The sequence below is a fragment of the Carex rostrata genome, chromosome 7, assembly GCF_964058835.1.
Source record: "Carex rostrata chromosome 7, lpCarRost1.2, whole genome shotgun sequence".
In the NCBI taxonomy this organism is placed as follows: Eukaryota; Viridiplantae; Streptophyta; class Magnoliopsida; order Poales; family Cyperaceae; genus Carex; species Carex rostrata.
Genome location: NC_135924.1, coordinates 1,895,976 through 1,920,667, shown reverse-complemented (window position 1 = coordinate 1,920,667; position 24,692 = coordinate 1,895,976). Strand labels below are relative to the sequence as shown.

General features: G+C 33.2%; 3 protein-coding genes and 1 non-coding gene across 5 annotated transcripts in view; 1 reads left to right on the top strand and 3 right to left on the bottom strand.

The window, feature by feature from the left end:
- Positions 1 to 24,692, top strand: part of LOC144557203 (disease resistance protein RPP13-like) — a 187,614-nt gene that overhangs the window by 5,809 nt on the left and 157,113 nt on the right. The window lies entirely within an intron of this gene.
- On the bottom strand, positions 1,556 to 1,660 carry LOC144557682 (small nucleolar RNA snoR103). The gene has a single exon (XR_013512760.1). It is a non-coding gene; the product is annotated as a small nucleolar RNA snoR103 (small nucleolar RNA).
- On the bottom strand, positions 11,195 to 15,076 carry LOC144557214 (alcohol dehydrogenase 1-like). Its single transcript, XM_078305753.1, has 6 exons — positions 14,746 to 15,076; positions 13,736 to 13,818; positions 13,586 to 13,654; positions 12,826 to 13,002; positions 11,751 to 11,938; positions 11,195 to 11,466 (listed from the first exon to the last, which is right to left on the bottom strand). Exons 1-3 carry the CDS (start codon positions 14,939 to 14,941, stop codon positions 13,607 to 13,609), a joined length of 327 nt encoding a protein of 108 aa, XP_078161879.1. The 5' UTR covers positions 14,942 to 15,076; the 3' UTR covers positions 11,195 to 11,466; positions 11,751 to 11,938; positions 12,826 to 13,002; positions 13,586 to 13,606.
- LOC144557207 (uncharacterized) lies at positions 17,783 to 24,531 on the bottom strand. 2 transcript variants are annotated; one of them, XM_078305748.1, is made up of 3 exons: positions 24,446 to 24,525; positions 21,214 to 21,306; positions 17,783 to 20,077 (listed from the first exon to the last, which is right to left on the bottom strand). In XM_078305748.1, exon 3 carries the CDS (start codon positions 20,057 to 20,059, stop codon positions 18,101 to 18,103), a length of 1,959 nt encoding a protein of 652 aa, XP_078161874.1. In that variant the 5' UTR covers positions 20,060 to 20,077; positions 21,214 to 21,306; positions 24,446 to 24,525; the 3' UTR covers positions 17,783 to 18,100. The 2 variants fall into 2 exon arrangements, with proteins under 2 accessions (XP_078161874.1, XP_078161873.1); XM_078305747.1 differs by lacking the exon at positions 21,214 to 21,306 and having other exon boundaries at positions 24,446 to 24,531.

The following is a 24,692-nucleotide window of genomic DNA, read 5'->3' as shown; positions in this document are numbered from 1 at the left end:
AAAGACAAATAAAAAATAACGGAAATCCAAATAATTAATAACAATAAAAGAAACAACAACAATAAAAAAAAATGGATCAAATATAATATGAAAAAAAATTCTTGAAAGTATCATTGCGATTTAATATCTAATTTTCTCCACAAACAAAACATATCATTAAACAATTTAGAGGATAAATGATATGTAAAGAAACAAAATTGGAAAAAATATAATTAAATGATTCAAATAAGAATTTTCTCTACATATATATTCTTGATGAAAATTATTTTCACAATGAAAATTTCTCTATATATAATTTCTCTACACGAAAGTTCTCGATATTATTTATTTTCTCTCCAGATCAGAAAGATATGATTGTTTCCATCAGCACAAGATTTGTTATTCATCTATTCACAAAGATACAGTAGCCCTAAACAAAATTATGAAAGATATGATTGTTTCCATTTTTATTGTCGAAATTGTAGAGGAAGAGGAGAAATGAAAATGAGGAAATGAAGAAATAAGGAAATAATTTAATTGCAAGGATCGAAGACAGCTATAAGCAGAAATAAGGAAACAAATTGCTAGGAATTTATTCAATTTTAATTTGATACACCATTTAGCAGTTTGTATGGCGAGTATTTTTTAACTAAATTTAGACTTCTACATATAAGATAGATGTATTTAATCAAAAGAAAAAAAATTATGTGATTGGAGAGATTGATATTCAATTCGGAATTCATCTTTCAATTTCAACCATTGGCGGATGAGGACAACTATGTGCATAATATAAGGATGGAGATATGGCAGATCAATCCATTTTATATATTAATTTTTACATATGATTTATATCTGTCCATATTTACAGCAAGCTCGCAAACTTACACGGCCAGCTAAGAATTAGGACATTTTGGTAATTATCAAATCAAAATGTTGGTCAATGAAATTATATTAACCTAAAACAACCAAATCAAACTAATATCATCTTTTGGTGTTTGAATATGGTTTCACAGGAACTGATAAAAAAAAACATATTTGATGGGTTATATAATCAGAAGATACTAAAAGGTCAAAAGAATTTTCCATGCCATTAAGGATAATGAAGATATATATATATATAGAACTTACATGTGTTGATGAAGAAAGTAGCGAACATAATCAGAAATAACTTGGGTATCAGCTGCCTGAAAGATAATAATTACAATATATTAAAAGAAGTAAAAATAAAATAAAACTAAGTAGGTGGTGATCCATAGAAAAAGGTATAGTTATAAAAGTTCCTCAGCTGTTAGACTAACTCCTAATTAGTTCAATTCAGTCAACCTTCAATTGTATTTATGAAATGGACTCTTAGTTTAGCATAACTTTGCTTAATTACCACCCAGTTCAGCAATTATTTTAAAAATGTACCACCAAAAAGCCAAATATATCAAATGAATTCATTAATGATATATACCATCAAACTCAGTACTTTGTACTACTATCAACACTATTATATAGTGTATAATTGAAAATTCTAAAATTTGAATTTTGTATACAATAAAAAAACTTAAAATATGCATGGAAAACAAAGAAGAGATGTGCAATGGTCCTTTGTGGATTCACATAACTTATAACAAACCCACCTAAATACCATGTAACTTATCTCTGTCCATATTTACAGCATGCACGCAACCTTAAACAGCCAGCCAAGAATTAGGACATTTTAGTAATTATCCACAATTAAGTCATGGGTTAAAAGTACTTGCAAGCGCGCGAGAGAGAGTGAATAAAAAGAGAATGATTCCCCTTCTTCAAGAAAGGATCATCTTTTCTACAAGCAAGCAATAGAGAAAAAAGAGAGAATTAGGAGCATCTTTGCCATTTCATTTTGTAAATAACTAAATATTAAACTTATTTGTCACATCAATATTTTAATATTTTTTTGTTGGCGTGTTAAAAATAATTAATTTTCAATATTAATAATATTTTAATTCCTAACGTAACATACATGAAGTTATTAATTGTAAAGTCTGATATGGTATTTTCAGATAACTCTATAATTAAAATTTATATTATAATTGTGACATCAAAATTTTTTGCACAAAAGTGGGAAAACTCCATCGATGTCACCATTAATCTTGCCGAAAATTTTATTGATAAAATCACAATAAATAAAATTTGAAAACATAACACCACTTTTGTGCAATAATGTGGTGTTATGTTTTGAAATTTCATTTAATTTAATGTTATGAATTAAAATATTGTGAAATCTTTAAGTGGTACCAAACAGCTAATACCAAACTCATATTACCACTACAAACTAAAATTAAGAAAACATAACTAAAATTAAGAAAACATGGTTTACAATAACATTAAACCCTTACTTTATCAATACAAAAATAATTGTTACATCAGAGTATTTGTAAGAGGAGAGTTCCACTTACACTCTTTTTCTGGATTACACCATACTTTTTTAAGTTTTCAAAGTTTATATAGTCAATCCAAACCGTTCAACATGATGAATATATTAAAATATACTTGCAAATCAAATTTTACACTTTTTTGAATTTTTTTACTATTTATTAAGTATTTTACAAAATTGATTTTTTTTAAATCATTGAATTTTTGTACCTATCTTAATAAATAGTAAAAAATATTCAAAAAAATATAAAATTTGATCCGTAGGCACATTTTAATATATCCATCATGGTAAATGATATGGATCGACCGTTTGAACTTTGAAAATATAGAATGTAATCCGGTGTCACAAAAAAAAGATGTAAGTGATCCCTACATATTTATCTATTTACTGATCCAAATTTAAATCTTTATTTTATATATATATATATAGAGAGAGAGAGAGAGAGAGAGAGAGAGAGAGAAAGAGAGAGGCTAATGTGCTTTCGGTAGCATATGGGCCGAAATACACACGGTCCAAATTTGAAATTTCAAAATCCAAATGGTCGATCCGAACCGTTCATCTTCTTCTCCATATTAATATCTACTTGGAGACCAAATTTTACAATTTTCTGAATTTTTTTACTATTTATTAAGCCACTTTGAAAATCGCTAATCCAACGGTTTTACTGTTTTGTGCAGCCACCGTTGGATCAACAATTTTGTAAAATACTTAATAAATAGTAAAAAAATTCATAAAAATGTAAAATTTGGTCTCCAAGCAGATATTAATATGGAGAAGAAGATGAACGGTTCGGATCGACCGTTTGGATTTTGAAATTTCAAATTTAGACCGTGTGTATTTCGGCCCATATGCTACCGAAAGCACATTAGCCTATCTATATATATATATATATATATATATATATATATATATTCAATTTAATGAATTTAAATTACAGTGAACATTATTTAAGATAAATTACTTTGTGGTCTTATCTTCACATTGAATAAAAAAGAAAAATAAACAAACCTGCTTGTTCTCACCTCTTGTATTCGTACTGGGACATTTTAAAGAGAAATAAAATAACTGTATCTTCGTTATTATAAAATGTGGTTTTAATTTGAACAATTAGTATAGTATATACTAATTGTTCGATATTCAGCACTTGACTTGAAATGAAAATAACAAGATTTTGGAGATGCATAGCATATATAACTGCACATGGGAAAATTTGCAAATGAAGCCCTGCTCTTCGCACCTTTTTTTCTTCCTTTTACTTCTTCTGAGGATTACCAGCAAAGGTTGTCATTAGGCCTGAACTCCAAAATTAAGGCCTTTAAATCATTGATGCCATAGCATGCCAGAATGACAGAATGTATATTACATAATGTAGCATTTATTATATCAGTATTATATTTAATGAAAGTTTGTAATCAACACTGACCCTGTAGAAATCCTTTTCTAGACTATTATTTACAATCTATAATATCGGATTACAAGCATGTTGAATGCCGCAACATTAATTTTACAAAAGATTTAACAATAAAGCATCAGATTATCATAACAAAAGTTAAACATCGGATTTCTCAAATTGACAGCAAGGAACCAGTGAGTATAATCTCAACTCAATAAACTTTTTTACCTTTTCTTCTTCTTCCTTGTCTTTGTTCAGGACCAATAGAGGCTGTGATCGGAGGAGAAGAATTTCAACGATAAAAAGGGTAATTTGGTAAAGCAAACTAGCTAAGGCCCATTTTTAGTTTTGACCCACATTTAGTTATCTGTAGGAAGGCTTTTACTGGTAACTGGTAAGGGAAATAAATCTGCTGCAATCCTCCATGAGTAAACAGTAATACTAAAATCTCTGCTTTTCCGAGTCTAGTCGTCGAATTTTTTTTGTGAACGAATCTCGAAAAACTCTTTTAAAGAACTTTTCTTTGTACGCATCTCAAAAAATTTCAACAATTGGATTTAGAATAGCAGGGATTTCAGGATTACTGTTCATTCAATGAGATCACAGCAGATTTGTTCCCAACTGGTTAAATGTACTGGTAGGCAATTAAACAGAGAGAATTGAAAGGAGTGGAGAGTTTAAATGTACTGGTAATTATTGTAGGCTTTATAGGTTTCAGTATTATCAGGATTGTGTGATCAATATGTAAAAATGAAATACATATTAGACCAAGAAATACATACATAGATAAAACAAGTGTGCTAAATTTCCAATTGATATTTAACATGTACATTTTCTTTTTTTTCAATTCATAACTTTTTGTTTGTTTTTGCTTTAATAAAAATATATTGGTAGGCAAATCGTGAACGAGAACTTGCTTACTGCTTGCATGCTTTACATCCGTAACACTTTTGTTGAATAATGTGTGATATAAGATTAAGTCTCATCATTGATCAATGGCTCAATACAGATACAGATTTGTTGAATATGCTTTACATCCGTATTTATTTTGTCAATACAAATACAGATTGAATATTAAATGGATACATATACATATTGGATATTAAACGGATACAGATATAGTTCGAATACATAATTCGGATATTGTAACAAAATTAATTTATTATTCAACAAATTATTCTTCTCATTAAAACATATAAAACAAATAGAGTACGGACATTTTTTTTAATAAATATAATTACAATAATCAGGTCATCAGAAATAAAACTTCTTTATGTCCTGAAAATACTAATTCCAAATTTCTTTTATGAGCTCCTAATAATTTATTTCAGGAAAAATCAATGTAGAATCGCAGTATAGTAAGGAATGAATAAATCATTGGATAGTTTCTGAAATTTTGAAGGGTACTCAGGTACTCAGGTGTTTTTCTTTTGCATAAATCTAATAACATGAATCTTAAGTGTCAGTTTATATTTTCATGAAGTTTGTCAAGATTTCTTGTAAAATAAAATATATTTGTCCTTGCGATGTTTTATGAAGAAAAATCATGCACCTAAACACTAGAGTAGAAGATCGTGATTTGAAGTTCTGAAGCTTTTGATGTTTTCCTCTATTTCTTCAGTTGAATGAATCGCTAATTTAAGTAATTTGGGAGAAATAGGAATCACTAATTTAATGAATTTGGAAAAATAAGGTAAGAGAAGAAGCTAGCATCTCTACTTATCTATCTGTGTTGTAAAAAACATCCGTTTAAGTCAATTAATCAATCAATTAGTCGTTGGTGGTAATCAAGCCGTTATGGATTTTTTTTATTAATATTGATCGATTATTTTCGATTATGACTGATTATTCCTTATTATTCTCGATTAATCGTTTGGCGGTACTATGTCCGTCTGATAACCGCATATCGTTATTTACAACACTACTACTTATACGGATATTTATGCGGATATCTGAAAATAAAAAAATACTTATATATATAATTTGTATCTATATTCATATCTATTTTTGAAACTGAAACTGTTATCTGTATCCGAATTCGGATGATCTATATGTTAGTTTGTAATAATCTAGAAGTCAATAATACGATAATTTATCATAAAACTTTGTTCATGAATTGAATGTTTATTTATATATCATTTTGTTGCCTTGAGTATTATTGAATTTATGGATCATTTCGAGTTCATGACTGAAATTGTGAAACTCCATAATATAGATGATATATACTCTTAGGAGGCGTTTGGTTCGCGTTATAGATCATGCCAGGGAATAGAGGATTCCCAGGAATGTGATTCCAAGGAATGACATTCCAAGGAATATGTTATTACCATATTTGGTTTGCGTATGGCTATCACTTTAGCATTCCAAGAAATGTGCTATTACCATGTTTGGTTTGTGCATGGCTACGACTTTTAATTGAGTGATAAGATAATGATTGAATTTTTGGAAAACACATATTTACCAGTAGAAAAAAATCAGATTAACAGGAATGTATCATTTACCAGATTAACATTAAAGGCTTCAATTGATGGCTTAAAAAATCAAAGTAATTTTTTTATACCAGATTAACATAAAAGGCTTCAATTGATGGCTTAAAAAAGCAAACTCCAGAAAAACATCATTTACCAGTAGAAAAAAATTCAGCTGCACACATTGAACCAGTAGATAGAACAACGAATTGTGCACCAAAAGAAAAATATTGCCTACCAGTACCAAAAGAGAATTAAATTAAACATAAATTGTGCACCATCTGCCAAAGAAAAACCTACAAAATTGCTACATCATGCAACCACCTAAGACCCAATTCACATACTCTGGCTTAGCATCAACTGCTAAAGAAAAAAAATAATTGGTCTTATTAGTGTCTCCTGAGATGACAGCCCCAGCTTTTATACGATCTAACATAGATAAGCCTTGTATTTTTTCAATCTCTTTAGCCACTCCATCTTTTCTATTTGCATCATCAGCCATGAATTGAAAACAACCTGCTAGTTTTGCAATGTTATCGCTAGCTGTCCCAAAGATCCCCCCATAGAGCATATTGATTGAGCAATTGACTCATTAAGCTCCTCTGCACTTGACATTTTTCTTTTTCTAGATTTTTTGGACCCCCTACCGTCAGTTCTCTGTGTTGGTGAAATGTTTGCTTGGCTTCTGTGAACGGGACTATCAACCAACTCCTCATCACCTAAGTTATCATTCATGTCTACTTCAGCATTTCTTGCTCCATCTTCATTAGTTGCTTCATCTCGATCAATATCTTCTACTGCATCAGCCAGGGACTCGGCTCCTAATCCATTAGCACGATCCTTGCCAAAGACAACAGACTACTCCTCCAAATAAGGAAATGACTTTCCTCTCATTCCTGTAGCGGTTGGATGGCTCTGTACATATCGTTTCAAACATAAATCATAAAAAAAGAGATACATTTGTAGAAATAACTATTGAACAAGTGTGTTACCTTAATCCAATTATCAAATACACCTTTCTCACAAGATATGGATTTTTCATTGTCATTCCATCCAAATCCGCTTGCACTCAGCATTTCGGAAAGTGCATAGTATTGTTTCTTCCATAGCTTCACTCGAGAGCTAATGTGAGGGGTAGCTCTTACTTGACAATTTGGAAGTTTTTCATGCATCCATTTCTCTAGTTGCTGCAGAAAGCCGCTTCGAAATGTTCCATTATCACCTCTCCAATTTCCAGATTCTAAAAGTTGAAGCAAGCACTCGATCAACTTCTTATCTTCCTCCTTATCCCACTTATGCTTAGTATTGTTTCTACTCTGATTAGTTGGCTGTCCTTCCATGTCTATGCAAGAAAAAATACAATAATATTTATGAATAAAGTAATGTAAGAATATATAAATTTACAGCATTAGTATAGCATGGCATTAGAATAGCATTCGTATCGAAATTAAATTTACAACATAGGAGAGAAATATTGTCAACCCATAGCACAGTGGATGCTTGTGCTATGAAAATGTATATGATATATTTAAGTTCATGTATGTTCAAACTCATGCACACAGTGTGACCTAGAGTTAACCAGACAACAACACTTGGTATCTGGATTCTAAACAGACCCTTAGACTAAACCAAAAGTCGGTACCAGTGACAAATTGGTACAGTACTGTGACAAACTGGTACAGTGACAAACTAGTATAAGACATCAAGACTGGTACATGACAGAATCTTAATCTCTGTGTGTATATGACAGAATCTTAATCTCTGTGTGTAGATTATTCAATATCAGATTTTTGGAAGAAAATCACATAATACCTAAAAGTTAATTATTTTTAGATTTTAACAAAATTGATATTTTCATGACTAAAAAAAAATATGAATATATGTGATAAATACTAATTAATATATGCTTACTCAAAATTCGTAACAGTTCATTGTTTTACAGAAATTGTAGAACTTCCGTATATAATCAAAATTCACAAAAGATGATTAAGCTATGATGCAATTCAACTCAATTAAGCAACGGGAAGCATAAAAAAAATCAAAATAAAAGATAGAGTTGACTCAATCGGATTGAAAGGGAATAGGCTTCCAGAAAAACATATACTTCTTTCAATTACTTTAATCGATGATTCAAAAGCTCAAATAAGATTCTTTCATAAAGTAAATAAGTAAAATGAAAGAGGAAAGTGTGGAGGTACCTTGCAATAAGGATTGGCGGAGGTAAATTTTTGACGGAGGTTTTCTTTTTGCAAACGCACGGAGATTTTGATTGGTCTCAATGGAGGCAGCGGAGGAGTATTAAAGAGAAAAGATTAGCGGTGGAGCTAAAAAAGGCAAAACTAAAAAATATTTGGCGCTGATTGGAAATGGAATTGATTACTGCGCAGCGGGAATGGAAAAAATCCACGTCTCGCGTGGCTAGCGACATGGCCACCAACTATGGCATTATGATTGGAAGGGAATCGATGATTCCCATATCTATTCCCTTCCTGTTTTAACCAAACCTATTCCCTTCCTGTTTTAACCAAACGCGGTAATGACTAAAATGGTATTGAGATGCCAGGGAATGAGTCTCCGATAGCACGAACCAAACGCCCCCTTAAAAGGTCACTGACCAAGGTAATTAGCAGGAACACTAATTACCGCGATAAGGTTAGTATGTGGATTAAAAGATGGTTAAGTTTTACAAACCACCTGACACGAGATGTCATTTTAATCACATAGATACATGTTCTAGGAACATGGTATTTGACAGACCCCGAATGAAACATTAAATAGAATTGTGTTCGTGTCATTTATGTTTTCATTCAGTGTCACGTTCTACAGTATGAGGTATTTATCGTTCCCACTGAGAAATATGTATGTGTGATTGTTATCCACCGCTGTCCGTAAAAAGCAGTCATAACGGTAGCTTTTCCATATGTATAGCTTAGCTGAGGAAGTGATAGTTTACCAAGAATACTATTTGTCCCTCGTATCTCTATACGAGCTATAGCATCACTGGGCCCCTTGGTAGAGTTAGATTATCTGCTAGCGGTATAATTACAAGAGTAATTATATTTGATAATATGCTCAAGATCAAGAAAAGATTCAGTTAGCAAGGATGACACACAACTACCTTGAAACTAATCTGATAGCTATGAGACAGAAGAACAGACACAAGTAAATTGTTTACTGGATCGTGATATTGTACAGTACAGCATCATCTGTGTAATTGGATGGTCATGATGTGTTGCCAGATACCACTCATGATTATAGAAGTTAAAACAGTTTTAACTCTGTTTACCAACATAACACAGATCCTATTGGGTCACACCATATAGGAGCTACTCGGAGAATCTTATTTTGATTGATTATAAATTGGTTGTGATCAATAGTAAGATGGTTATAATTAATTATACGTGTTATAATTAAATTATAAATGTCATATAAGATGACAAACAGAAACAAAGGTTAATTTATAAACGTACAAGTTACGTTGTATAAAAGTTACCGAACAACAACCGAAAAGAAATATAATTGTACATGACAATTATATATATATTTGATTTGGATTTTAATTGTTAATTATGGATTTGAATTATGGGTTTAAAGCCCAAAAATAATCAAAGCCTTAATTAAAATTAAAAGTCCAAAGTAAAAGCCCAATTTATAAAGCCTTTTACTAATCATGACACACCACCTTCCACACTCTTCTACATGCTTCTACACCCTAAGGTGTCATGCAAGGTGGCATGGAATGAAAGGTGGCATGAAAGGTGGCATGGCATTTTGGTAAATAGGCCGAACTTGAGAGGTATTTTGGTCATTGACGAACCTCCTCAAATGCCTATAAATAGAGGGGTGAGATGAAAGAGAAAAATTACTAATTCACGTGTTATCAGATTGTCTGATCAGTTCGTTAATTATATTTTCTCTCTTTCTCGGTTTCTCTCCCAAATAGTGTTTCGGTTGAGAAAAGAAAGTTATACGTAGTTGACGTATAATCTTGCGGGTTGTTGTGAAGTATATTTACGGGATCGATGAATAGTATTTTATCGAATTTCGCGGTATATCAGTTTTGCTTATTGATGAAACTGAGCAACCGAAAATTCGTGTTTACGGGTTTTCATTTTTTTCTCCGTGAATAGTGTTTTTGCATAATTCCGCGGTTTACGGTATTTCTGGCAGAAGAAATAAACCGCTCTCCGGTTAGTCCTGGTGGATAAATGATAGAGGTATCACACGTGTGATACTCCGAGTCGATTCCTTCCCTGGTGAGGCTCTACTCGCTCGGTCTGCATTCCAACTGTGATTTGGAAACAAGGTATAAATATGCTATATTAATCTATTTAATTGGTAAGTAGATTAAAGTTTTAGAAATCAATCATGGAGTAGATCTGTAAAAAGGATTAAATTGGGTTTTGATGCCAAAGGAATACTGAAGGTGGACCGCCTTGGAAAGTTTCCTGACATACCCCGTTTAATCCTGAGCTTAAGTTGGCTGTAGAAATTTTTGTTCTACGGTCATTCCGCAGCTTAAGCCTAAACGGATTTTGGTTACCCCGAAATCCAACACTATATCCATATCTGTATCTAAATAGAGGAGGGTTCCAATGCCTCGTGCCTTTCATATCTCATCATATCTCATATTTAATATTTTCATTTTTAAAGTCCAAATTGTCGATCCGAACCGTTCAACATGATATATATACTAAAATATGGTTAGGGGTGAAATTTTATATTTTTTGAAAAATTTTTACTATTTTTTACGATGGGTAGAAAATCACTGTTTTTTGAATGGTTCAAAAACAGTGATTTTGTATCTATCTTAAAAATTAGTAAAAAAATTCTAAAAAATATAAAACTAGAGGATTTGCCTCGCTTCGGCAGTGGTTTGCAAAATGTTCTCTACATATCTACGTACATGATAAATAGTAAACTTGTAATATAGAAATAATAGTTCACATATGAAACAACAGAAAACAAAATGTACAAAATAATGTATGTCATGTAAGCTATAGTTTACATATCGAAGGAAAGCACAAAAAATATTAGTGTATGTAAGCTATGTTAGTGCTATCTATGACATTTTTAAATTTCTAAGAAAATAGTTATTCTATATACATAGTTTTATCAAAATAATTTCATTACATGGAGACAATAAACAAAATATTATTTGCACGAATTTAGCTTCGATGGCATGTTACTCTTTCTTCTCTTCTGCTTTCTTGTCATCATGACTGGAAAAAAAAAAAAAAAGATATAAAAAGCTTATTAGAATTTGATTTAAAGCAGATGAGCGTTTATGCACATTTTTTGTTTATGTTTTGGAAAAAAAAAAAAAGGCACTACATATTTATATAGATATTTTATCGTTTCTTGACTGATACTAATTTACCATAGGGTGCAAAAATTGAAATTGAGTTTTGAAGTTAAAATGATATATATAATTATGTAACAATGTTGAAGTTTTGACTCAATAATAATTTCTAATTACCTATAGATGAAATATATTGTAAAGTACCTTGAAACTGTGGTAATAGGCTGAGATTGAAAATTGCAAAGATCAGCTGTTCAAGCTACCATAATTTTTTTTACAGAATTAACTCAAATGTTTATAAAATTAGCAACTTGAAAATGAAAAAAATTTAAACAAACTTTTTCTTTACATGACATCCCAATTGCCTTTGTAGCATGCTAGCGCTTGAAGATCTGAAAGAAAAGCAAATAAGAATATTTGGAAAAAAAATATTAAATACCTATAGAGAAGAATGGAAAAGAGAAAATAAGAAGGAATAGCACAAATTTCAGTACCAAATTAGTTCCCAAAGGGAAGTGAAGCCAAATGCATATAAATAAAGTAATAGACAATTTGCAATTAAAAGCATATTCATTTATTTCTTTTAACCAAAAATGAAAATTAAGATATGACGAAGAGAACTGACTGTTGAGAATTAAATAGCTGATGCAAATGAAAGTGAGAACGATTGCTGCCTACTTTTTTTTGTTTATCCAGGTAAAATCGATTTGTTGTAAATATTTTTTACAAAATTTGCAATTTTGAGTCTGGTATTATCTCTCCAACTCTTTACCTTTTTTGTTGCTAATCGGATTCTTCCAAAGTGTTTCTTATTGGTCCTGGATCATTCTTTACAAATCAGAATGGAAATGATAGGCTGAGCAAGAAGGCAAATAGAAGACTGACCATTGAAAAAATAAAAGCAATTGTGGACTGTGGGGCATGGAAGGTGAATTGTGCAAATTCCCAGATATCATTGATGTTTCCTTTTTTGTTTCATTTTTCTTGGTAGCTATTTGAATTTCGGAGTTCAATTCTTATAAAATGTTCAGAGCTGGAATGAGATTTCTTTCTGAGAAGGATCGAAGGGGGGAAGAATCGTCAGAGCGAATTTGTGAGTGTGTCAAAGATTCATTCATTTCTTGGATAAAGTTCCCTGACCATACCTTGATTTTTCCCTAACCTTTACTCAAAGACATAAAGCTAATCCTATCAGGAGTCTACGCATGTAATTGGTAATATTTTTAATTAATGCAATTGTGCATAAACACGTGCAAGTAGACTTGAGAACAGGGATTACCTGATCATGCTGCCCGAGGCGGGTTAGGATACAGTTAGCTTCAGCCTCGTTATGGTTAGGCCCATGCAACCCCAAGCTCCTTTCTCATTCGATCCTGGAGAAGCTGCTTCACAGTTTCTGCTGAGTACACAATGTTCACTGCAGAGTCGGGATCCTCATTCTATTATTCTCTGCAACCTGCCCATCACAACAACACATTGAAATTCAACCCACTTTCCAATAAATCAAATTCTTCAACTTCCTTTCTTGGTTTTTTTCTTTGTTTTTTCTTGTGGCAGAGTTGGTAATTTTTTGTTTCCAGCTTTTGGTATAAAAAAAGTATTTTTCATGAAAATATAGAGCGAAAGAAAATAAAGTAGCATGTGTAATGTTAAGAACTAACTTAATTCAGAACTCATATGTGTGGTAAACAGGAAAACCAATAATTTTGTTTATTGCTTTTGCTTGGTCATAAATAGGGCATTGCATTTTCAAATAGCTATATAGAAGATGCAACCTGCATATATTGTAAGTTTAAGATGATTTTACAACAATTAAATAAGATTAATTTGAAACTGTAATAAACATGCTTTAATATTGTAACTGCTTTTGCTATATGTCGGTGGCTCACTTGACATTATTTTTCTGATACAATTTCCTCTAAATTTGTTCGTGCCCCTGTGCATAGTGAAAGGGACAATTGTGCAAATCAAGAATCAAACCAGGTGAACTGAAGATCTTATATTGGATTCTAGAGACAGACAAAAAAAAAAATTCTTACATAGGTCAAATGTGTTTGGCTTCAAATCAACACCGATGATGCTCCTGCCAGCCTAACTCCCTGGGCAGCCTAATTACCCAAATAAATCACTCCATACTGGAGCTCAACTTTAACAACTCATTGAAAAAAGAAAGTGAAGAATGTACTTACCACCAAGGCAACAATTACCAGAATAGAAATTACCACAGTAAACCCCTTTAGTGGTCTTGTAACATTAAAAGTAGCATGAAGACCTAAATAACCAGAAAAACAAAATAGAAATCAGATCAATTAACTATAGTATCATAAAAAGATAAAAACAACTTACTTTTTACTAATTTTTTTATAAAGAAGGCATAACTTACTATTTACTAATGACATCCAAGAACTAAAAGAACTCTGGCACTAAATTTTAGCATCTAGAATCTAGATATTACTCAATTGAGTTTGTTCATCAGTTGCAAGTGTGTGAACCATTACAATTGATAGTTTTCTCAAATTGAAAAAATAAAAGAACAAATCAGATAGCAATGAATTACTAATTAAAGTAATCTACTTGAAATAAGAAATAGTAATTCTGATTACCTTTGAAATTTATCAATGTGAAACATGTGTATGTGACAGTTGAGTCCAAATAAAGGTGCTAGATGAGGGTTGATCAAGCTTCAGTCGAGAAAGTCACCATAGAAGAGACGACAGCTTTTATTAGGCCTGGAATTTGGAAAGGGTGAAGAGAGTATCATCAATAAAATGATTGGAACATTATACTTTTGGAGAGGGACTACAGTATCCATTTTCATTTATAGGATAATATCCTGATTAATTGATTTAAGGCAATAAAGGGAAATTTGAAAGAGTACAGTATCCATTTTCTGTTTGTAAATTTGGTAAATACACATAGCAGGACTATGCAGTATAAGTGTATGCATCTTGATATGATTACGTGTTTGAGTACATTAGTATTGCACAATGATATAACCTATTAGGTACCAAAACAACTATAAGTCTATAATATCATAAAAAAGATAATAACAACTTACTTTTTACTAACTTTTTTTTTTATAAAGAAGGCATAACTTACTATTTACTAATGACATCCAAGAATCCCCAATATCCATTTCTTATCCATAAACCATCAACAATGAAAATGAAAATAGCTTGAAGCTAAATCAGATACTTACCAGTCAAAATGCCACAACTCAGAACACAGACTTTGTCGAGTGGGGATTCAGGGTTGATCTTCGCAACACAGTCGACGTGGATGATGGCATAACCGTTGAAGATGGAGGTGACCACAAAATGGTAGATGGATAAGCGAGACTGACCATCGCCGATCATAGCGCCGCGATCAGTTTTGATACGTAGGAGATCACACATGTTGTCGGGTGAGAGACAGAGAGGAGGGCAGAGGCAGCTAGGGTAGTGCCAGTGAGAGGTTGGAGCTGTGTTTTGGAGCAGACTGGTGAGGGGAAAATCGGAGAGAGAAGAAAAGGGATCGAGAGGAGCTTTTGTTTTTTTTTTTTTTGTGCGAGAAATGGAGAGAAAAGAGAAGGCATAGAAGGGAGTGGTTTTTTCGAAGATGAAGAAGAGGGAAGAAGCTTCAGGAGAAATAAAACCCAAAAGGAAAGAGAGAGAAACACGTGTTACTAGAATGAAGAAATAAAAAGACGTGCCAGTCAATGGTTGGCTGAATCACAAAGTGCAAAAGTAAATCAAGCGGTGCAAAGACGGTAGAAGTTTCAGGATAAAAACAGGAAAGGAGAAATAACAATTACACTGGCAGTGGGATCCGTCTGGCAGAGGAACTGTAGATATCTACTGTAGCTTCGCGACTCGGATTTATATAGATATTTTTTTAACACGCGTCAATAGAAGGAGACATGAGGTATTTGTGGTTAGATCTCAATCCAACGGATGAAAATTAAAAAATCACTGTAGGTGAACAGTAACTCACATCCAAGATTATAACTATAAGATAGATTTCATCTTCATGCATATTTTATTATAAATATTATGTTGAACTGTTCGGATCGACAACTAAAATTTTGAAAACGAAAATATAAAATATGAAGTATAATGAGATATGAAAAAGATGAGGCATTATAACCCTCATCTAAATATTAAATTTCGGATACGAATCCGGATCCAGAGAATATTATCCGATCCGTTTACATCCTTGCTGCGGGACACGTGGAAAGGGTGGGAAACAGATGAATGAAATATAATAATAATTTATTTAAAACGACGCGGACATGAAGCGGGGATTAAATTGGATTGGAACAAAGAGGTGAAGTCCGTAAATTAGCGGGTTGGCATCCATTCCGTATTTGATATTAGGTAGGAGGCTGTTCTCTTGTTATTCTAGTTTTTATTGGTCTAATAGATTTGAATATAATTATGTATGATTGTATTCGTATTTGATTATGATTCAATTGTATTTTTTGTTGTTTCGTTTTTAACAACTGATTTATGCAAGCAAAAAAAGGTTCCTATATTATTATCAGTAAACTGATTTCCTTTTTCAACCTATACTAGCAATAAAAAAGAATCAAGGGTAGTTTAGTCATGACAAAATTTTAATCATATATCCCTTGTAAACACTCGAAATAATGCTAAAAAATTGGTATGCTGTCAACAAAATGTGCAAAAACTGGTAGACACTCCACCTTGAAAGCTTGAGCAACAAAAAAAAAATAATGGTAACAACACAAAATAACCTCCCTTTGCCTTAAATTAACAGTAGAGCAAAACAAAAATATATTTGTTCATATCAGTGTTGTAAAAAACATCCGTTTAGGCCGATTAATCGGCCTATTAGTCGTTGACTGTGATCAAGCCGCTATGGATTTCCCGATTAATCAGACGATTATGCCTGAATATGGCCGAATATTCCTGATTATTCCCAATTAATCTCTTGGTGATACCCTATCCTTCCAACGACCACATACCGTTATTTACAACACTGGTTCATATGTATATGCCCATCGAAAAACTTGAGCAGCAAAATTCATCTATTGAATTCTGATTAACTACACATAAACTTGAGCTATTTTACCACACCGGAAATTTTTCACAATTCCATCAAACTATTTGAAAGTCTAATAATTTAATCATTTCTTCAAGTATATCAATTTAGTTTGGATTTGCTTTCACATCTACAATTGTTGCATAGATATTTATATTGATTTATTTTCTTTCAAAGTGAATTGACGGTTTGCTCTCTTTGGACTACTATTAGGTGGATCAATTACTGGTATGGTTCCAGTGAGTAATGCCACACTTTATATACTGGTACTGCACTGGTACAATACTGAGAAGGCTAAAACAACTAATGTATAGAATTGTAATTTAATAAAAATGTTTTTGTAATTTCTCACAAAAATATAAGCATGCAACAGAATAATTTAAGGTATATAGGCTATAGATTTGATTGCACACTCCAGTACTAAGTATGAACAACACATCCCAAATTTCAACAAATTAATTAAACCATAAGAAAAGTATTTATAAAAAAGAATACAAAATACAACCATTTTATTCATCTCTGAAAGACAAAAAAAAGTGACAAACATTCATTTATATGTAGAATTGCAGAATATATAGTATTGAACAAAAAGTTACTTGGGCGGGAATAGGCGGTTTATTTGACAAGACAGGGAACAGCACTCGAATGGGTGTCAAAATTTGTTGAAACAATCAACCCAGCTCAGGCCGAGGCTAAGGAACAGAGCTGATGGAAGACATCAGATCTTCTTTCATGTTGGTCACTAGCGGTAAGGAAGGCACAGTTAAATATTGAATGAAGTTTCAAACAAACACAGATGATAGTGAGGAAAAAAGAGACAGATTAAAAAATTCACAAAACCAATTGAAATTTTCAGTTCATCAGAAAAAATGTAGAAACTATATGACCTTTTTGCAGTCCTAACTGAAGGGTTGCAAAAAATTTGTACAGCTCTGATCGAACCTAAGAGTGCCATACAAAAAAAAAAAATATATATATATATATATATATGATACAATTACCTAAATTCATTTCATGTATTCATGGTATATATTACAAGACTGGCGATAATCTGCATGCATCTAAAGATAATGCATATCCCTAAGATATCAGATTTCTGTTAGGATACCAATTTTTGCCAAGGCTGAAGTCCAACAATTAAGGCAGCGAACAGCTTTTTTTAGAATTGAGATGGGCTTTGCATAAAGCGCTCATTGATTTAAACTCTTTCATATATAATTTCTTCTAAACATAGGAGACCACATAAAAAAATTGCCCACCCTTTCCTAAACCAGCAAACCAGTCATGCTGAAAAAGATTGTGAAATCATTAACACACTACTGCTCATGAAGAAGGAATCATTATTTATTGTGGTCTATATGAAAAAAGAAAACACTACTAATATCACTATTACAACAACAACAACTACTACTACTAGTACTAAGAACAATAATAACAACATATATAAAAGTGATAGAAGTTAAATAATCTCGAAAGCAGGGCAAATTGCATCATCTCCCCTTGAAAAAGCCTCATGCCTGATTGATTGTCTCATTCTCGCTTTGAAAATGCTCACCCTCCTCCTTCATCCATCGGAAGGTATTGGCTATCTCACTATCACTGTCACTTTGAGAATGCTCATCCTTCTCCTTAGCTATGGCTGTCTCACTATCATTGTTGCTTTGAAAATGCTCATCCTCCTCCTTAATCCAACAACACTTATCCTTGGGAAAGTTCTTGAGACTTGGACATTCCACATATTCTACGTACTTTAAATTCTTAAATGAGGGCTTGAGCTCATCCCAATTGGTTTCCAAATTTGTCAAGAACCTGAGACGCAATATCTCCACTTCCCAGTTATCACTGTGTGGAATTTCAGTAAGCTTCCCACCTCTAATATATAATCTTTTCAAATGGTTCAGCTTTGCAACGTTCAACAGTTTTGATGCCTCAGCTTCTGGATAACATCTGATATCCAACTTTTCTAGATATGTTGGGAAAGATAAGGCTGGCATCGCATAATTGGACTTATTTTCTCCCCATATAATGGTCAACACCAAAAGTTTGTTTAGAGGTTTTAAGCCACTTAAATCTTCGGAACCCAAATGCTTGCTGCCAATTCTAATGCTGAGCTTCCTAAGATGAGTCAAATTTGAGAGATCATCTACCTGGCATGACCGGTTTCCCATGCTGCCAACTACAAAACCCTTTAACACCTCTAGATGATGTAGCTTACATATCCATTTTGGCATAATATCTAACAGGTAACACTCTGAAATATCTAAAACCATCAGTTTCTCAAACATGTTTTTTGGGGGTAACATCCGTTTTATTAATTTTGGTTTCATTATGGACCTTGGTTTCTGTGATAAAGTTTCCAAATTATGACAAGATCTAAGATCTAGTATTATCAAGTTTTCTAGCTTTCCAATTGATTCATGAAGCTCTTCTATCCTCGAAATGCCTCGCAAGCTAAGGTAGGTCACCGTTTCTCCCAACTTTTTTAAGAAATTGGTTTGGTCGACCTCAATGTGCTCTTCCTCGACCCCATTGTGAACCTCTATTTTTGTATAACGCCAACTACCAAGTTGAACCGCCAACAACTGATTCTTGCTGCTAATGTCCATTATGTTCTTGGAATTGAGATACCTTTGGTCTAGATTCAGTAGTCCACTTTTCCCCTGTTGACTTCTATATAAGTGCCCAGTGCCTTCTTCCCTTTTTTGAGAGATAAGCGCGTAATAGCTCTCCCAGGCAGAGATCAACCGCTTATGAATTGCAGGTTTGATGGTGTAGCGGTCGACTACTTGATTATGCTCTCTGATATGTACTGGTGTGAGAATGCCCTCCTTCACCAGCTCAGAAAAGACGTATTCACAATACATTGCTATACTTGTATACCCCTTATATCGCGAAGGTAAAAGCCTAAGACCAGTCCACCAGTAAATCAGGAATCTCTTCTTCAGTTCTGTGTTTTCTGGAAAAATGGCAAGGGTATCCAAAAAACCCCTCATATCGTTGTTCACAGGGAATTTTTTATCCTTGGAGAATTCATGCTCTTGATTACTTTTATTTGACGATTCCCCAACTTCAGTTATTGTGGCTTTTTGAGGCAAATCAAATGCCTTTTCACGAGGTTTGGTGCCAGCCTTCGCAGGATTCTCCATTAGATTCCGTGATAGCCGATTATTAACATTTATTAGATTGGCCCTTACAGTTTCATCCCATTCAGTCATTTTATTATGATCAACCCAGTAATCAATTTGTCTTTCTATCTCTCCAAAGTAACCAATTAGCTCCCTGTCCCAATTTTCTCTATCATCAATAATATCTTTTGTATTTACAATACCTGTACTAATTTGGTCGATGACTTTCTCTGTCTCCGAGTTTTTAGGAACTTGCTCCTTGGCTAGTTCTAGGCGTTTCAATAGTGGCCCGATAAAATCTGCAGTACTGGCCTTTAACTTGGCTTCCTTTTGATGGTTGCTCATTGCAATGGTTTTTCAGACCTACCAAAAACAACAATTATGTCTATTGAGTTAAGAGGACGAACAAATTACAACATACATACAAAAAGGTTGTTGACATTAATATGTTTTGTCAAAATCTATATATGTCAGTATTTGTGTTGCAACATCTGTCAAATTTAACATTCACAATTTAGCTGGTTTTTTTTATTTAATGTTAAAATGATAATTATTTATTTATTTATAAAATAATATTTTAAGAATTTTGATTCTCAATTTAGTGAAAAATGTGATGCATAGTTTCTAAATAAAATCAATCTGCTTTGATATCTAAGTTTGATAAGTTGGGTGACTGTATTTCTATTAATCGGTTCTGATATTCATATTGTCCGACAAAATTCCTTGAATGGGAACTTATGATTGATTTGGGCCATTCGGTTTAAAATAATTTAATATGAAAATCTGGAATTTTAACTATCAATTTGCAACTATATGTAAGAAATTAATTAATTTTGTATATAAGACATGATTCCCATTGAATTTATGACCCTTCTTTTCAGTGATATGTCCGATAGGGAGGATTTACGAGTAAAGCTAGCGTGCACTATGCTCACTAGGAACGTTTGGCAAGCATAACTCTAAAATCTATCGGATTGCTTTCAAATGACGAATCCAAACCATTAAAACCGATTTACTTCACGAGTGATGCGTGTACATGCAAAATTTTCAAAATTTCAAATTCATTTAGTACAAAGTCAAGCGGTCCAAAAAATGAAGGTTTATGAGTTATTTTAATACATTCATTTTTTGACCGCCGGACTTTGTACTAAATGAATTCAAAATTTTGTAAATTTTGCATTTACACACATCACTCACTAAGTAGATCAGTTTCTACGGTTTAGATTCATCATTTGAAGCCAATCCGATAGATTTGAAGTTATGCTAACCGACTTCTTGGTGAGCATAAAACATCAATTAATATGAGGTGAAGGTGGAGGTGTTGGAAATTAATGAGCTGTGTAAGAAAGGTGTAATTGAGGAGTTGTTGGGTTTTGTACATAATATGATTTTAAATGGTTGTTAAAAATATTTTTGTAAAAACTCTAAACAGTTTTGTCGGGTTCTTAATAGACAATCTAATAACCCATGTAAAGCGTCTCCTTTATTATTTTTATTACCTTATTCGTGGCTTCTTAATGGTTGTTCTACAAATAGCTCTCCTTGCGTCTTTTGTCTCAGAAGACGCTGAAAGTTTCAGCTGTGATTTAGAACTGCAAGAACTGTTTAGTTGTAAAAGTGGATTAGATAGTGAATTAAAACAAAAATAGTAATAAAGAAAAATAAATATAAAAAGTGGTATGGATATTGTTCAGAATTAAGCTGTGAGATTGTAGAAGATATGCTCATATGCAACTCCCACATTTTAATTGCTAGCTGTGAGATAGAACTCAATCAGAGAGAACACATGCGGAGTTTGAAGGGAAAAGAGCTTCTTGTTGTTGATTAAATGATTATCGAATTAATTATGTGAAACTTGTTTTGAATTATTAGGTCGGTTTCTAAAGATGTTTCTTTGACCAGAAGTAGATGTGCATGTCGCAAGGAAAAGAGGAGATACCTTTGAATTAAAGAAGAATACTACAGATACAGGGTGCCACACTATCTCGTATTCATATAATATAACAGATTGTTCTAATTTCATCATCATTTGTGCCATTTTTCTTTTATGATTGATACCTCGCATATTTAGCCTATATTTGACTTGATTTCGTACCAAATTCACGTTCTAAATTGTCAAAATCATGTGCATTTCATTGATATATCCTTAGAATTTGGTACTGCTGAGAGTTTGTTTGTTTTCTGCAGGATTGGAGCAAAATACACGAAGAAACGGCGTTTTTGGACACCTTGGTACGGCCCTTACCAAACTTGGTACGGCCTGTACCAAACTTAGCCGTTTCAGCCTTCTTCCCACCTTGTACGGCCTGGCCGTACCAAATTGGTACGGGCCGTACATAGGTGCCGCCTGACAGAATTCAAATTTTGGCAGAGGCTATATATAGCGGGGGATCTCTCCATTTTGGAGGATTCCACTTCATTCCAGATTGAGAGCTCAGTGAAAGAAAGAAAGAGAGCAAAGGAGCAAGAAGAGAAGATCAAGGAAGAGGAAGAGGCGAGAATCGACGGATCTACACCTTCTCCATTCCCGATCTTCAATCTAGTTCTTTCATGACTTTCTCTATCTCTTTTCTTGTATATCTGGACAGATCCATGACTTGTGAGTAGTAGACTTTCGTTTCTAGGGTTTGTAGATGGATTTTCTTGATTTGTGTTGCTTTTCTTGATTTGGATCTTGTATGAACTCTTGTGATTGATTTGATTGTGAATTTGCTTGTCTTGATTGCTTTGTGTTGCTGTGATTGCATGTGGTGTGCCTATAGTGGTAGATCAACCCTAACAAGGTCATGTGACCATTGCCTTCTCTCAACCAAACCAATCCCTTTAGGTAGACTTGATCGAATTGAAGCCGAAAGGTTGAATTCTCCTCTAATCGACAGATTAGAGGTTACCTTAGATCTCCAATCAATCAACTAGAGGATCTGGACCAAAACACGAGAGTTGAGGTTTAGAAACCCTAGAAGGTGAAGAATTGAATCCAAAACTTAGATCTTGAACCAACAAACGAGAGTTGAGGTTTAGGAACCTTAGGTATGGTCAATTGAACCTTTATCAAGAGTTTAATACGAGGTACCAGCAAGAAATGCATCAACTCAAACTTGTAAGCTCTGTTCTGGTAAACCAGTACGGCCCTTACAAGAGTGGTGCGGCCTACCCGTACCAAGCCCCATACGGCTTGGTCATACCAGGTTGGTGCGGCCTGGCCGTACCAACTTGGTAAGGGCCGTACCACTAGAGGCAAATCAGAGATGAAGTCTGAAACCCTTGAAACACCTTTTATCCCAAATCAAAACACAGTTTATACCTTTTCTTGCACATTTACTATTCTATATCATTGTGTGATTGCTTGAGTTGATTCCTTAGGAAAATTAAACACCAAAACCCCTTTTTCTCACTTCTAGTCTTTAGCTAAGCTAAGTAAAATTCTAGATAAAGAAACCGTCCCTGTGGATCGATACCCGATTATACTCCTCGATAGGGTTGTGCACTTGCAACCCTAATCGGAAGGTGTAACCGAGGTTTAAAAGGTACGCTCCCAAGCGTACCGAAACTTGTGTTGCGCTTTACGCCGATCAATGATGTTTTTTTGTAATTTAAAGAAGTAATCATCTCTCTGTGCAGGATAGAACTGCTTTCTCGTTCCTTCTCTTCCCATTGACTTAGCTTGTTTTGAGGTCTTAGATCTGGAATGGATGCTTCCGGGCTTTACCAGTTCAATTGTACCAAGTAAAGGTACAATAAAACAAATTTTAGCAGCATATGTTATCTTTCCAGTTCTTATATTCACAATATTTTTTCATGGAAAAATGGTTATTTACTATAAGCACGGCTGCTATTTTTGTATACAAACTTAGCATTGAGAACTAATGGAAGTGACATTTGTCCCCGGTATGGGCAGTTTTGCCTTGATCTTGTAATTGTAATATTAAGTTGTGTTGTGAGTATACAAAAAGATACACTTGTATTTTTGTTAGGTGGATATATCATCACTACTGTACCATGTTGATGCCTCTTATCAACCTTACATGGGAAATAAAGGGAGAACTTGATTGTGAAAATAAGCAAGTATTTTGCATCCCAATTTCTCTTCTTTTTTTTTCCATTTGTTGTAGTTAATATATGAAATTAAAATTTTATATTCAATTTTATTGTAATATTTCCACGGAGTTCTATCTTAAAATCAATTGCATTTGTTTCTTGCCTTTAAAATGACTCTAATATGGAAGCAAAGAAATGAACGGGTCTTTAGGAACTATGCCATGCTGCCCAAACATCTGGTTGACAGGATATTGATTGTGGGAAAATCGTGGAAAGAATATGGCTAGATTGTAACATGAGACATTAGAAAGTGGGGTAAAATTGGTACATGAATGGTACCATATAGAGGGGTTTTTTTTATTGCAGAGGTTCTGAGTTTGTAAATTCAGCTCACTTGGGGGTTGGCTTTGTAAATATTTTCATCAATAAAATTTTTGGCCGCCTCTGCCAATTTCTCAAAAAAATGAAAATAAAATGACTCTAATAGTATAATGGATTTTCTTGTTGACATGCTTTCTAAAAGGTGTCATCCTAAGGCGCAAAATTGATGTTCTAATCTATAGCATATCTTACTGATGGTTTGTTAAAAAATTAAATCTGATGTTCTAAATCATAGCATTTCTTATTGTTGGGCTTTCAAAAAGTAATAATATTGGTAAGGCAAAGTAGACAAAAAGAGTGTAACACACAAACCTGAAACAGTGCGCAGATGAAGTAGAGATAGCACGAGCAATTCAAAAAAGAAACAGCTGAATCCAGTGTAGCAACTACAGCTGCAAATTAAAAAAAGAAAATGAAAAAAAATAAAAGAGGGAAATCAAAAGTCAGATTTGACAATCACAACAATAGTATGAAATAAAATGTTGAAATTGTAGATTCTTTGGTTAGATGTAGTAACTCCAGCCATTTATCAATTCAAGTTTATTGGTCTTCAATTATC

Excerpts from the sequence above, each read along its gene's own strand:
- LOC144557207 (XM_078305747.1), bottom strand. The coding sequence starts at position 20,059 with ATGAGCAACCATCAAAAGGAAGCCAAGTTAAAGGCCAGTACTGCAGAT.
- LOC144557214 (XM_078305753.1), bottom strand. The coding sequence starts at position 14,941 with ATGTGTGATCTCCTACGTATCAAAACTGATCGCGGCGCTATGATCGGC. Across the intron at positions 13,819-14,745 it reads GAGTTGTGGCATTTTGACTG|GTCTTCATGCTACTTTTAAT; the intron begins GTAAGTATCTGA and ends CTGGTTATTTAG. Across the intron at positions 13,655-13,735 it reads TGGTAATTGTTGCCTTGGTG|GCTGCCCAGGGAGTTAGGCT; the intron begins GTAAGTACATTC and ends TTGGGTAATTAG.